This window comes from Eurytemora carolleeae, unplaced genomic scaffold, assembly GCF_000591075.1.
Source record: "Eurytemora carolleeae unplaced genomic scaffold, Eaff_2.0 scaffold545, whole genome shotgun sequence".
NCBI lineage: Eukaryota > Metazoa > Arthropoda > Copepoda > Calanoida > Temoridae > Eurytemora > Eurytemora carolleeae.
This window is the reverse complement of record NW_019396435.1, coordinates 88795-102940: the sequence shown is the minus strand read 5'-3', so window position 1 is coordinate 102940 and position 14146 is coordinate 88795. Positions and strand designations below refer to the sequence as shown.

The window sequence follows — 14146 nt, the reverse complement described above, 5'->3', positions numbered from 1 at the left end:
TATTTAAAAAAAGATTGTGTATTCAGCAGCAAAACTTTCAATACAACACAATTATATTTAGGTTTTTCAATAAAATTCTACCCTTCCACTACTTCAACTCATGCTAGTTCTACTCTTCCAAACCTACTAGTTCTACCCTTCCAAACCTACTAGTTCTACTCTTCCAATCCTACTAGTTCTACCCTTCCAATCCTACTAGTTCTACCCTTCCAATCCTACAAGTTCTACCCTTCCAATCCTACGAGTTCTACTCTTCCAATCCTACTAGTTCTACCCTTCCTACAAGTTCTACCCTTCCAATCCTACTAGTTCTACCCTTCCAATCCTACTAGTTCTACCCTTCCAATCCAACTAGTTCTACCCTTCCAATCCTACTAGTTTTATTCTTCCGATCCTACTAGTTATATTCTTCCAATCCTACTAGTTATATTCTTCCAATCCTACTGGTTCTACCCTTCCAATTATGCTAGTTCTACCCTTCCAATCCTTTTAGTTCTACCCTTCCAAACCTACTAGTTCTACCCTTCCAATCCTACTAGTTCTACCCTTCCAATCCTACTAGTTCATGCTAGTTCTACTCTTCCAAACCTACTAGTTCTACCCTTCCAATCCTACTAGTTATATTCTTCCAATCCTACTAGTTCTACCCTTCCAATCCTACTAGTTCTAACCTTCCAATCCTACTAGTTCTACCCTTCATATCCTACTAGTTCTACCCTTCATATCCTAATTCTAAACTTCCAATTCCAATTTCTAAGAACCGTTCCAATCTAATATGACAACAGTTTTTTTGTCGAGTACTTGAATTTTTTATAAAATTTATTTACACATAAAATAATGCAATCGTTATAAATAACACTCAGACAGTACATTGCAAATTATGCATTAAGGGAGGTCAATTTATACATCTTATCAAATTTCAATTTCCGCACCACAGTCGTAAAATATTTTGTCAATCTGAACTTTTTCTATTTTACCAGCAATTCTTACTTTAAACAAAGTTGGTATCGCAGTGCAATTTTTGCTTCTATCAAAACTGTGTCAACGTTGCTTTTTGTCTCCTATTAGAGGTAAAGGGCGATTCAAAAAAATCACTCTCCCTTAGTGAACAACATTATATAGATCATAAACATTTTACATTTAATACAAGACTAAGTTTACAGTTTCAAAGAAATGATAATGATAAAATAATGTTTACCAATGCAATGCAGAGCACAGTACAATATGCAGTATATACGGTGTACATAACAATGTACATTTCAGGAAGATATACAATATTTTGCTTACGGGTTCCAATTAGAAAAAATTCCGCAGTATGTTTTAATAAACAATTATAAAAATAAATTAATAAGGGGGGTGGGGGCTTGAAACTCGTCTTATATGAAAGTAACATTTTTTTTTTGCTCCAAGCTATAAAGCTGTTTAAAGCATAGGCATGCTGACTTGTATGTAAAATTTGATTTGACATACAAGAAGTATATATGTACCGGGCCGAGGGTACCCGAATAAAGGACAAGTAATGAGTGTAAGAACTGAACAAATAAGAACCTAACACAACCAAAAATGTACTGCATAAGTAGACTAAGAAGTAAGCGTAAAGGAACTAAAGACCTAATGTCAAGTTACCCTATTCAAACCCCTTTAAACCAATGTCTAATCAAGGAAGGATGATGTAAATATCCTGATTTACACGGAATGGATGGAGTGCCGAAACACTCTTCAGCACTTTATTTTTACCTATTAAAGTAAAGGATATCTACGTCTTGCTTGATCTATAAGAGAATAAAAGGTTTGTCGTGAATCGGATATGTCACTCTAAAACTAAATGGTCACTTTAAATTAGGTCTATAAAACCTTAATAAAATGAAAAATTAAAATAATTTGTTGTTTTACCCTATTATCTGAAATATAAAACTGATTATCTTAATCAGTATTTCTCATATTACATAATTATTGAATTAACCATATTATTTGTTCTAGTCTACTTATTTTTGTACTAACTACTGATAGACAGGTATCTATCTATCTGCAGGGGGTGGACCCCTGAATTTGCAGGGTTGAAGGGTTAAGGTTCTGATTAGGACAGTACTAGACTATTATTTATACTCTAGTACCGTCCCCAGTATCAGGGGTTCATCATTGCTTGCTGTTGGAGTGCCTAAACAGTACACTAGTTAGATTATCATTGGAGAAGGTTAAAATGTTGACCTTTTTTACATCTTAAGGGTTTGATCATTAATTCATTTATAAACCTTTTAGCCCCCCCGCCCCTCCCAAAAAAATACAGAATATTGGAGGAGTCGCAAACATTTTTTATTGTGTATTTCTGGTTTTAAAATAGAAACGCAAACAGTCAAAATGATCTGTACCTATTTGTGATCATCGAATTGTTTGTTATTGTAGGTTGGGGCCGGCAGATGGGAGTCAACGTTGCTTGCGCGTGGGTTCCCTGGTAGCTGCGCTGGGCAGAGTTTAGATTAGAGAGCGGGTTCTGACTGGAGAGCTTGAAGTTGTTGTAAACATCCTTGAGCTCCTTGAGATGATACTCCTCGAGGATAACGAACCCACGGAGCTCATGGTTGTGTCGTCGAGCACAGTCCAGACAATAAACTACATACTTCTTGTCCTGTAAATATAACAATTTAATAAACATAGAAACCAGACTACTTTTAAAGATATGAAAACAATAAATGAGAAAATTAGTTGCATTTTGAGAAAATACTACTTTTGTGGCGTCAATGAACATTTCATGAAAAAAACGTCATGTTCAACAGAGGATTAAACCAAACCAAACCAACTCAACTCAAATCGAATCGAATCAAACCAACTCAACTCAACTTAAATCAAATCGAATCAAATGGATAAAAAATGTTATTTACCTGTTCTCTGACGAAGAGGACTCCAAAGACCTCTATTTCACATTGAATACAGTAATGTGCCGGTTCACTTCGATTCCTTCCGTGAAACTTGACCTCTAGACCCTTGTACTTTAAATAGTCCAGGATAAGCACAACCTGCCGTAGGGTTCGGAGTAGAGTATGCTTTATAGCTTCAAATAGTTTAGGTTCGGAGACTCTTACGTTCTTCGCAAGGTTCCATGATAAATAAACCATAGCTACAGCAGACTTGGTTCCCTGCAGCTTGTTCCATTCGTATCGTTCCAAAGCTAAGGAATACTGTTTGAAGGTTAGGGGTCCCACGTTCCATTCAATATTGTTGGACCATCCTGCCGCCTGCATCCAATGAATGCATCCAGAGTTGACCCATACAAGATCTCCGGGTCTCTGTAGGAACCTGTACACTGGTATCTCAGCGTCCATCAGATCTTTCATATTCGGCCACCAGGATCCGTCTAGATAATTTACTCCATTCTTATCACAAAGCTCATGCAGTGCGCCCCAGTATTCTTCAGGAACTCCAAACCATTCACAGTCTCCGGGTCCAATATTAATATTAATTGTGCAAAAATTATTTTTCTCCTGGTGCGCCGTGGTTCTAGCTCCAGGAACCTTCATAGACATTTTGACTGTGTTAATCCCCAACATCTGATATCCAAGATGGGAGAGCATATTCCCAGCGGAGACAACACGGGTCCAGTGTGGAAGTTTAGCCATCTCCTGGAGCTGCTGGCGGAACCTGTGCTCATAGGATAGATCAATATAGTGTCCGTGTTTCAGGGTCAACATAGGTTTCTTCTTTCTCCGTCCTTGAACCTCGTCTTCATTGCGGTGAGACGAGGTTTTCTCTTGCTCAAGCTGAAATGATTCTTGGAAGGTTGCAACCTGATACTGTGCGTACGCGGATATGGTTGTAATACTAGGTTTACTAAAACAGTTCCAGACCTGCTGTTGTCCTGAAACATCCCAGTTCTCGTCGCTCTCCTGCTTAAACTGTGTTTTAATATGAACCGGATGCTCAGGTTGGGTTTCTAACAATTGCTTTGTGGAGAACAATCCTAGATCAAGCTTAAGCGCAGCAGCGATTCCTCGCACTACTGTGATAGGATGCTGAAGACAGAATTCCTGGAGCTGTGGAGAACAGGCGTCTTTCTTATTCTCCAGGTACACGCTAGGAGTGGGAGGGAGAAGTTGCTCCTTACTAAGACGAGCTGAAGGGCGTTCTGGCGGAGAGGGGGGTGGGGCATCCTCTTCAAGTACACTACCAGATATCCGACCAGACTTGGTTAAACATTTATTACAAGCGTCTACAACCTCCTCAGCTGTAAGCTTGATATGAAGCTCAGGAGGATTGTATGTTTCATGAACCACCTTGTCAACTGTAGTTGGTATATCTAGATGATCCAGATCCATCAATTCATTTTTCATACTCTCCTCTAGTAGATCCTTACCATCAGATTTACCCATAGCTGACAACAGATCTGATGCATCAGGTTTAGTATCCATACTCTCAGGTTTAATTCCATCCGAATCCTGTTTCTCATCAACAGAGTCTCCGATCTGTTCCTGGAACTGTTTGAGTAAACTCTCTGCGAAAGATCCGATATCCTGTTGTGAGATTAAAGACTCCAGTTCCTTGTCTGAAACATTTAACCCATCTATCTCTGTGTTGGAAGAGGATGAACTTGGTGTTCCTCCAGCATGAGATGTTGATGGCTGGGATGGGAACTGTCCCTGAGGTTGAACCGGAGCTGGTAAACCTTGAAGTCTCATCACCTGCAACCTCATCTGCTGCTGATGCTGTTGCATCAACCTGAACTGATGTTGAAGCTGTTGCAGTACATTCTGCTGTTGAGCAGTGAGTGCAGGTTGGTTCTGCAGATACTGCAGGGTCTGGAGCTGCTGCTGGGTTAAATAGAAGTGTGGTCGCTGCTGGGTTGGAGGAGCACTCGGTCCAACTTCCTCTTTCTTAACAGGTTGAGCTGCTCGGATTCCTCCAGTCTGACGAGGCTGATTTTGCCGGTTTGTCATCTCATTTGAGATTGGGAGGTTCCATGCTTCCTCTACAGATGGGAGTTGCCGGGGTTTATTGGTAGTAACTGGAGGAGGAGCACTAGCCATCTGGGTTTTCAGATATTTAATCCGTTGACTCAAGGTGGGAATACTAGCCTTGTTCCTAGTTGCATTAGTATAACAGGCTAGAGCATCATGGGGTTGGGATTGGGACTCATAGAGAATACCTAGGTTAGTCCAGGCAGCAGAATGGTCCTTGTCAAGTTGTACAGCGCAGATATATGCTTGTAATGCGTCCATTGGTTGGTTTTGTTGCTGATATAGAACTCCTATAGAACACCAAGTATCTGCATTGGATTCAGATTTGTCGACGCTGTTTCTGTACGCAATAAATGCGTCGTGAACTTTGCCAATGCTAGCGTAGCACCGTCCTAGTAGGTATAATGACTGCCCAGATTTAGGATCAGCTTCTATAGATTTCTGAAGATGAAATACAGCTTGCTCTACTCTCTGACTCTTTTCTCCGAACTCCTCCACAGAGTGAAACATCCAACCAATTTGGCGGAGAATATCCGCCCTCAGCTGAAGCGGAAGACTATGATCCGCCAACATAACATCATACTTCGCCTTAGCCTCCATATGCCGTCCACAAGCCTCGTATAAATGAGCGATGTGGAACTGAATCTCGAAAGGTGTAAATGTGCAGACAGAACTGTCATGGCGCGCCATATGAAAATGTTTTAAGCTAGTATCAAAATCATTTTTCATCTTGGCGATAATACCGAGTCTAAGATGGATTTCATTAGCTCTAGAGAACCCTGGATCTATATACAGTGCTTGAAGAAATGCTTTGGTAGCCCATTGGAAAGCGTTAAAATGATAATAAACCAAACCTAGTCCGTACATAAAGGCTGAATCCCTCCAATGATGTTTAGATATTCTAAAATATTTCTGATATGCAGACAGAGCTTTGGTATAGTTGCCTAGGAGAAGGTGAAGATGACCCAGTTTAACAAAGGTTTTAGGTTCGACGTTGAACCCACTTCTACTCTTTTCATTGTTGTTTCCATCATTTGGTCTCTTCTTCTTCCTCTCCTAAACAAAAAGAATTAGAAAATCAAAGAGAAATTTAATCTTATTGAAAAGATGGCCATACCTATTTTTTTAACACAAGATATGTAACTAATCACACAGACTTTTCTTTAATAAAATCAAAGGAATGCTGTGGTTAAAATGACACTTTGATCATTGTATTTCTATTTACGATTTGGATTCCCATTTTTATATAAAATTAAATCAAGAATTGGAACAAAAAATAATAATCGATAACAAATTTAATTATTAAACGATAGGTATAAGTATTTTTAGGTATCTTTACGAAAAAATTCGTAAGATCAACTTTTTGGTAAAGAACTTGGGTATATTTACATATTTTCACGTATTTATCATATTTTTAAAAGTTCTTATGGTTTAAAGAAACGTTGTAATTTTACAAACAATTGCATATACTTTTTGCCAAGTAATTTTACGTAATTCCCCATTTTTTCTCAACTTGCATTTTTTAGTTTTATAAGTTTAATGCAAACCTAAAAATACGTATATTTTCGTAAATTTCATACCAAATGATTTTATATTAAAGTAATTTTTAGACTTTTTGCCAAGTAATTTTACGTAATTTTCTTATTTTTCTTTACTTAAAAAATTGTATTTTATGAAAAGTTTAATGCCAACCCATTCTTCTAAGTGGACACTTAGAAGAATTGATATGACTATAATTATATAAGAAATAAGTTATAAAAATTATATTAATACTTTAAATTAGCCGGGACCAAATTTAACTAATTAAAAGTTCCGAGATTTTTGGCTTTTACATAGGAGTCCAAAATAGATCAATAAATTCATGAAACCTCAACTGCACAAAAATGCGTTTTTAAGTTAGAATTCAAAAATATTTTATGATTTTTGTAGAGAATTATTAAATAAAGTTTAATGCAAACGTTTTGGTAAATAAAATGGTTCAAAATTTCTATCATTTTGGGGTAAATTGATGTTTTCATTAGAATCAATATCATTCTCAATTTTTTTATAACAGATATTGAATACGTAATTGTTGAAGATACAGACAAAATGAATATATGAATGTTGATTTAGATGGATACAGATGAAGGAATTATAATGGTGTAAATTTGTGTCGAAGAATATTTGATTGGAATGGATTGAAAATAAATAAATTCTCGAATTTGTGGAATTAGTTGTATCAAGGAACACTAAGCCTGCAAAATCATAGTCATCTTCTTAAAATTTTGGTTTTAGCCCTTGAATTTGTCTTAAAAATACATATTTTTACGTAGAGGTAGAACCTAGAAAGTCCAAAAATTAAGAAAGTTAGGATTTATTCAAATCGAAATCTACGTAAAGGAAAAATCTAAAAATTTCTAATTCATTGGCATTTTTTTACATACGCATTTTTACGGATATAAATAACGCATTTTTACAAAGGAAATGGTTACGAAAACACGTATCCCAAACCTAAACATACGTATATATACGAATATCATACGTATTTATAGGTTTTCCGTTCGGTAGGGTACCTGTATATTAGCCTGGACTAGAACCCTCTCCAAGTATAGGATCGCCTTATTAGCTGCCGCCTTCTTCACTGCGTTAACCTCGTCATTAAGCTTCAGGAATCCGAAGAGACGAGAGTCAAGCTCAGCAACAATTTGAAGCTCATTTATCGTTAAAGTAAGGTTATCCTCCATAGTGTTAGCTGGGAACCATTCTTAGGATTTCTGAAAATGTAAAAATTATATTTTCAACGCACTATAATAAACTAAACTAGTTCAAAATCCATCTTAAAAGCAATCCCGAAGAACTTAATGTTTTAATAGGCTTGAAAGGTTAAATAATGCTTTTCTGCAAGTCCGAGTTTATATTTGCTCGCCGAGTGTACACTGTCTACTCCGTCTCCATAGTCCAGCTAGGTACATCTATCAGATAGGGGGGGGGGGGATGAGGCAGGTAGTGACGCTTACATTAGGCGGACAGGTCGTATTTGTAAGGTTATAAGACTAATCCAAGAATTTACAGAAATGAATATGTACGAAATTATGACAGAGAAAGCATCTGGTTTTTTAAGCTTTAAGCAAGGGGTATGAAATAGAAGGGAGATACAACTGACGTTGCCCGTGGGAAAAAAATTTTAAACAGAAATGTTGGATTTTTTCAGCCTATAACATCCCCCAGCCACCCATGAGTGTCCACAAAAAAAATCAGCCCAATCGGTCCAGTCGTGCCGCATATTTATTTACGAATGTCTCGTTTAATTATATAAAGATAGATTAACTAAAACTCAAATTAATAACTTATTATTCTAATCGGAAATTAGAAATTAAATCACTGAGCTGAAAACTTTAGAATGGTATGTCTTTAATCCTGATAGGTTAATTAATCTGGAGATTAATAACAAGAAGATAACACGCATTATTTAATCTGGAGATTAAAAAAGAGGAGATAAAGCATTAATCTGGATATTCACCATTCTTAAGTTTCCAGTTCTGATTGTACATAAAACTATCTTAATTGCGATTTCTGGAAACTCTCAGTAAAATGTAAAACAAAGCGCTAAATTGTATACGTTTCCATAAAGTAGAAAAATCAGATAAAAGGTAAACCAATGAAATATTTTTTTTTTCCATTTCTTATAGCAAAATGTTACAACCTTCAGAAAAACTCAACATATATCAACTCAGTTAAGTTCACAAAAAGGAAAAAATTCCTTAGTTCGAATATGTTGGCCAAAAAACCAAAACTTTCTACAATTTATTAGAAAACTAAATATTAAATACATCATAAAAACAAATATTACAACAATATACATGATAACTGATAGAATCTTTTAAATAAATATTACGGTCACAATAAATAATTAAATATACAACTTTTTTTATAAGACAAAACTGGATATTTTGTATTACCATTATCCATTGGGAACAGAAATGCGTTCAATTATTTACTGCGTAACATAGATAATATTAACAACAAACCTTTACACCCGAAATACGTATCAAACTGACTTCCTAAAACTGCGTACAGATTACAATTTATAATTAGCTACTTATTATTACTTCAAATACATTTTACACACAGTACGCAAATTATATTAATGCAAATTATCTGGTACATACACATTTAGATGCTCCAAAACACCAATATGGGTTCAAGAAAACTGGATAAATATCATATATTAAAAAACTTCAGAAAAAATCTTTCAAAAAATTTATTAGGCGATTCTATCCCTAGTCTATTAGCAAAATACATTTTTATTATAAAGAGTAGTATACTTGTAGTTGTAGTTAATAAATTAATAAAATACATTTTTATTATAAAGAGTAGTATACTTGTAGTTGTAGTTAATAAATTAATAAAATACATTTTTATTATAAAGAGTAGTATACTTGTAGTTGTAGTTAATAAATTAATAAAATACATTTTTATTATAAAGAGTAGTATACTTGTAGTTGTAGTTAATAAATTAATAAAATACATTTTTATTATAAAGAGTAGTATACTTGTAGTTGTAGTTAATAAATTAATAAAATACATTTTNGGTGGGGAGCATTACTTTTTTATAAACAAAACCTCAACTTTTTGCTAGGTATAGATATCTTAATGGCCGAACAATAATTTGGTGAAGGGGAAAATAACTTATTTTGTATCCCATTCCTGGTGTGATCACAATTTGAAACCCAAATTAAGAATGGAAAATTCTCTGAGTTGCAATTTATAAAAAACCCTTTCAATAACTAGATTCATATTTTTACTTAAAAATAAAGTGTCCAAGTGGCCCCAAGAACAGAATTAACTCTGAAAAGTTGCAATCTCCCGGAGAACTGGCTACAAGTTTTAACCCAGCTGGTTCCGTACTCCCGCAGTAAAGTTCTCAGTATAACCCAGCTGATTCCGTACTCCCAGAGAAAGGGTTCTAAGTTTAACCCCAACTGGTTCCACAACAAGAATTAGTTTTCCGTGCAGTTTTATAGAAAGCTTTCGATTGTAAAGAAAGAGCTTCACTTTTATCCACTAAATCATCAAGCTTCTCGCCACGCTGTAGAACTGCTTCTATAGTATTGTGCTGAAAAATGAGATTACAAGGATCAAGGTAAAAAAAGTTTATCCGGGAGAATAATGCCTCAAGTTGGGACGATTTGAGAACTTTAACCAATATATTTAACAATTTTCAAGTGGGATGAAAAAGTATTTTAAGAAAATATAAACCGGTGGATAATAAGTATGGTAAAATAAATGAGGTATAATTTCTTTTAGGAGACTTATTTTCTAATTTTTCTTCCCCAGATACTTACCAATATTATTTTAGTTTCGTCTAGATCCGACTGCAGTCTTGACATCGAGTCCGAGGCGGCAGGATCCTGGAATTTGGCAAGATAGGATTCTATTTGTCCCTGGAACTTGGTTACTTCGTTTCCACTCGTCCACTCAGGTCTTGGAACCTGACCTGAAATATTTACATTTATTTATCACAGTTACAAATATCAGACTCAAGGTTATAAATTTAATCAAATCAATACAGTGCACTGCAGCGGTAGGAGTTTATATCAATACAATAAGGAAGACTTTTCTATTAAAGTTTTGATTTCTAACAAGCTTTTTTCCAATTATAATTTTACAAGAAAACGAAGAGAAACTTTTAATTGATGGCTTCTCTTTGTTTCCATGTTTCTGTGCATCCGTGCTCTTTGAATGCTTGGTAAACCTCTAAAATTGAAATGGAATGCACTCTTAATTGTAATGATAGTAAAATCTTTGTCAACGTACTACAGCATGAAATGTGGGATGAGGAGACCTCTGTCCTACGGTTAGGAAAATTTAAGGATCTAGATCGACTCCTAATTTTTCAACTCCACAAGCAAATGATAACCTAACTTAAGTTCTATTACATTTTCAGACCGGAAAAAAAAACATCTTAGATTGTATCAGAGGGTAACCAATACCAATAATGGGTTATATTTGGATTTAAGGTCAAAATGATGGTTTTATCGGCAACAGGGTTTTCAAGAATAAGAAAGAATTAAAAAAGATAAATTATTACGAGAAATAATTATTATTCAATCATGTTTAAGAAACCCTACAAATGCTTGAGATAGTGCACACTAACCAGTGTGTTTAATATTTAAATAATCATCTGCATTCTACAATCTTCATCCAAACAGCATCAAATTTTTCAATGCCTTTGAACTGTTTATTAGCTATGCTAAATGCTAATACTTGATTTTATCAACAATAATTAAATTATTATTTATCACCTGCAAAATCATCCAATATTCTAGCCAGCACAGTGTGCGCTACTCTCGGAGGATATTCGTGGTCAGAGAAACATACGCCGGTCAAACCATCCGCCCGGGCGAATACATGACAATAGTACTCCGCCTCCTTCACGGACTGTCTGCCTCCTAGAGGTGTTCTCTCCGTGAGTATTCTGGATGTGAAGGTGATGAACTCCTGGGCTGTACTCCGTTGGAAGAAGCTGATTGAGGATAAATCATATCCAGCCTAAAACCAGTATTTAATTAATTTATCAACAAATATTACGAACATTTTGTTTGTATAAAAACCAACAAAAAAAAGTGAGTCGAAAGTTATATTTTGTGTGTGTGTGGGGGGGGGGGGAATTGGAATAAAGTTTATTGAAACCCTTGATGGTATTTTTTAATACCTTAAGTATGCTAGCCGAGGTTTCTCCTTTATTCACGATGACTATCGAGAGTAGTTTCATTCTTCTGAAATTAAATAGGGAATGTGACAAACGTGAAATTAAAAGCAGAATTGACTCCCAAGCTGAGCTAGAAATGCATATTGTCGGCTCAAACTAAAATAGTATTTCATTGGAAAAGAAAGATCTGTAAACACTGAAACGTAATGTTATCGGGATATATATAATCACAATGCTTGAATAAAAATGATGAACTGAATGCAGGTGGGAGCATGTCCTCTACATAGCGTACTTCTTGGTCCACTCCTTGGCCAGCTGGTTGTACTTGTCCCTGAAATAAGATGTTTATTGTTTAATTAAAGGGACTAAACACGTAATTCTTAGCGACTCAACAGGCATGTCCGATTCATGACTATAACCTTTAAACAAATGCATGAGAAAAAGTAATGTAGTTATAGGGAAAGGAAGAAAATAAGGTGAATTTATTTTATCTTGCTCAGACAGAAAACGAATGATATTGTCTTCATTTAATGGCTTTTGTGAACCCTTCTGAATCGGTCATGAAATTCTTTTACAAGTTCTAACGTCAATAGTCCCATAAATAAAAATCAGGTTTACGGAAAAACTTCTAAAGAGAAACAAACTGTCTAATATTCCCAAAACGAGTAATAACAACTTCTTTACTAAATCTTATCGAAATAAATTTTTTTTAGGGCTGATTTAACCTGAATTTTGTCTTGTTATTTTGTCCAAAGAACCATTTCTTATTTTTCTAAAGCCTTTTAAGAATTTAACCGAAGTTTCAAAAATCAAGGGGGCGGCTGAAAATGTTTTTAATTAGGTATATATTCCTGAATTCTAGTTTCCGGTGTCTATCTTTAAACTTTGCAAAATAAAATCTTCTTGCAAGTGTTTTTTCTTTCAAAGAATTGATGGAATTATCAAATCTTCACACCTTCCCTATGCATTTCAATTTGATAGTAGCATATTTTAAGAACAAGACAAGACTCAAGATTAAAGAAAAGAAATCCAACCTGTCAGTTTTGAAAATTCTCGCAATCTCTGGGACCAGAGGATCATCAGGGTTAGGATCACAGAGCAGGGAGCACACAGACAGCAAAACCTGTATTTAGTGCATTTATAGATTGAAGAGAAATATGAACATATTAGTTGTACAACATAGTTATCGGTAGGTGAGAGGGGGGGGGAGAAATAAACAATGTCCTATTGTTACCTTGCTGATGGTTAGTGCAGGGGACCACTGAGTTCTCAGAATGTCCAAACAAATGGAACCATTCGAGTTGATGTTAGGATGATATATCCTAGTAGTGAACGCAACCTAGGATATACAGATTAAAGAGTTGATGTTAGGATGATATATCCTAGTAGTGAACGCAACCTAGGATATACAGATTAAAGAGTTGATGTTAGGATGATATATCCTAGTAGTGAACGCAACCTAGGATATACAGATTAAAGAGTTGATGTTTTATTTATACATATATTATATATTTTTTACAGCTGGCCAAACAGTTGGACCAATTAGCTGACTTTTTTAAGGGAACCCCAGGGGTACTTTAAGGTTTTTATTCATAAGATGTATTTAAACTTTGCAACGCCGGGTACTCAAGCTATTTAATCAAAAAGATTTTAATACATACCTGCAAACTACACCCGTATTTTAAACCGAAGTATTTCAGTTTCAAACAAATAAATTCTACCTTTGGTGGCTTGAAGGGGTAGTCCGTAGGAAAGTGAATAGTGAGGAAGAAAACCCCGCCCTGGTATGGAGAATCTGATGGACCCATGATGGTTGCCTGAAATAAGAAAGTTAAATATTTGATGGTCTGTTTGTTTGTGTCTGTACGTTCGTATCCAATAAACGTCAAAACAGCTAAACCGATCGAGCCCAAATTTTGTGTGGGACCTCACATAACCACAGGGAAGGTTTATGGAACATAAAAAGGGAAGAAAAAAATTTCTAGTATAGTTGGAATTTCTTTGAAAATGCTCTAATAAATTTTAAAAGAAAATTATTTCAATTTTCAATTAAAAGCCTTGTATAATAAATAATATAATCCGGTGCGGCGCGGCTTTTGACAGGATTGAACCGGAAAATTTACTCAATCGATTAATCGACATAATTGGCAATAAAAAGTTATGTAAATATTAACTAAACTCAATTTTTTACACAACTCGAAGGTTGAACAGGTTATACAATAATCTCAACATTTAGGTCTTAGAACACTTTTTTTATTGATAAAAGAGTATTATTTGATGTGTGAATACTGAATAGTATACATTTACAACAAACATAATTATTAGTGCACAGACAACGGCAAGTACTTCTCAGAACATAGGATCAATTTTTTAAAACCATACCAAGATTTCTAGATCAATAATACGATTTCTTGGAACATTACTAGGTTTCGTACTCAATATATTACAAAATTTGTTTTTAAAGATTTTTTGATAAATTACAAATTCCTTGATAAATAACAAGTTA

At 35.1% G+C, this 14146-nt stretch overlaps 3 protein-coding genes and 1 long non-coding RNA gene across 6 annotated transcripts; all 4 read right to left on the bottom strand.

Annotated features, from left to right (window-relative positions):
• Positions 1-801: 801 nt before the first annotated feature.
• Positions 802-2242, bottom strand: LOC111703284 (uncharacterized). 3 transcript variants are annotated; one of them, XR_002765589.1, is made up of 2 exons: positions 1855-2242; positions 802-1603 (listed from the first exon to the last, which is right to left on the bottom strand). It is a non-coding gene; the product is annotated as an uncharacterized LOC111703284 (long non-coding RNA). The 3 variants fall into 3 exon arrangements; XR_002765590.1 differs by having other exon boundaries at positions 1894-2241; XR_002765588.1 differs by having other exon boundaries at positions 1738-1887.
• A 111-nt stretch (positions 2243-2353) lies between these two features.
• LOC111703265 (lysine-specific demethylase 6A) lies at positions 2354-7811 on the bottom strand. Its single transcript, XM_023475158.1, has 3 exons — positions 7502-7811; positions 2880-6005; positions 2354-2626 (listed from the first exon to the last, which is right to left on the bottom strand). Exons 1-3 carry the CDS (start codon positions 7670-7672, stop codon positions 2354-2356), a joined length of 3570 nt encoding a protein of 1189 aa, XP_023330926.1. The 5' UTR covers positions 7673-7811.
• A 1714-nt stretch (positions 7812-9525) lies between these two features.
• On the bottom strand, positions 9526-11726 carry LOC111703272 (synaptobrevin homolog YKT6-like). Its single transcript, XM_023475165.1, has 4 exons — positions 11644-11726; positions 11234-11480; positions 10274-10425; positions 9526-10044 (listed from the first exon to the last, which is right to left on the bottom strand). The coding sequence occupies exons 1-4, from the start codon at positions 11701-11703 to the stop codon at positions 9901-9903; spliced, it is 603 nt and encodes a 200-aa protein (XP_023330933.1). The 5' UTR covers positions 11704-11726; the 3' UTR covers positions 9526-9900.
• On the bottom strand, positions 11706-13457 carry LOC111703273 (ubiquitin-conjugating enzyme E2-17 kDa; the record flags this gene model as incomplete). The annotated part of the gene is given in 4 exon segments (XM_023475166.1): positions 11706-11971; positions 12675-12763; positions 12875-12979; positions 13362-13457. Coding segments are annotated over 4 exon segments (342 nt in total), but the record flags the coding sequence as incomplete, so codon positions are not given.
• Positions 13458-14146: the final 689 nt, after the last annotated feature.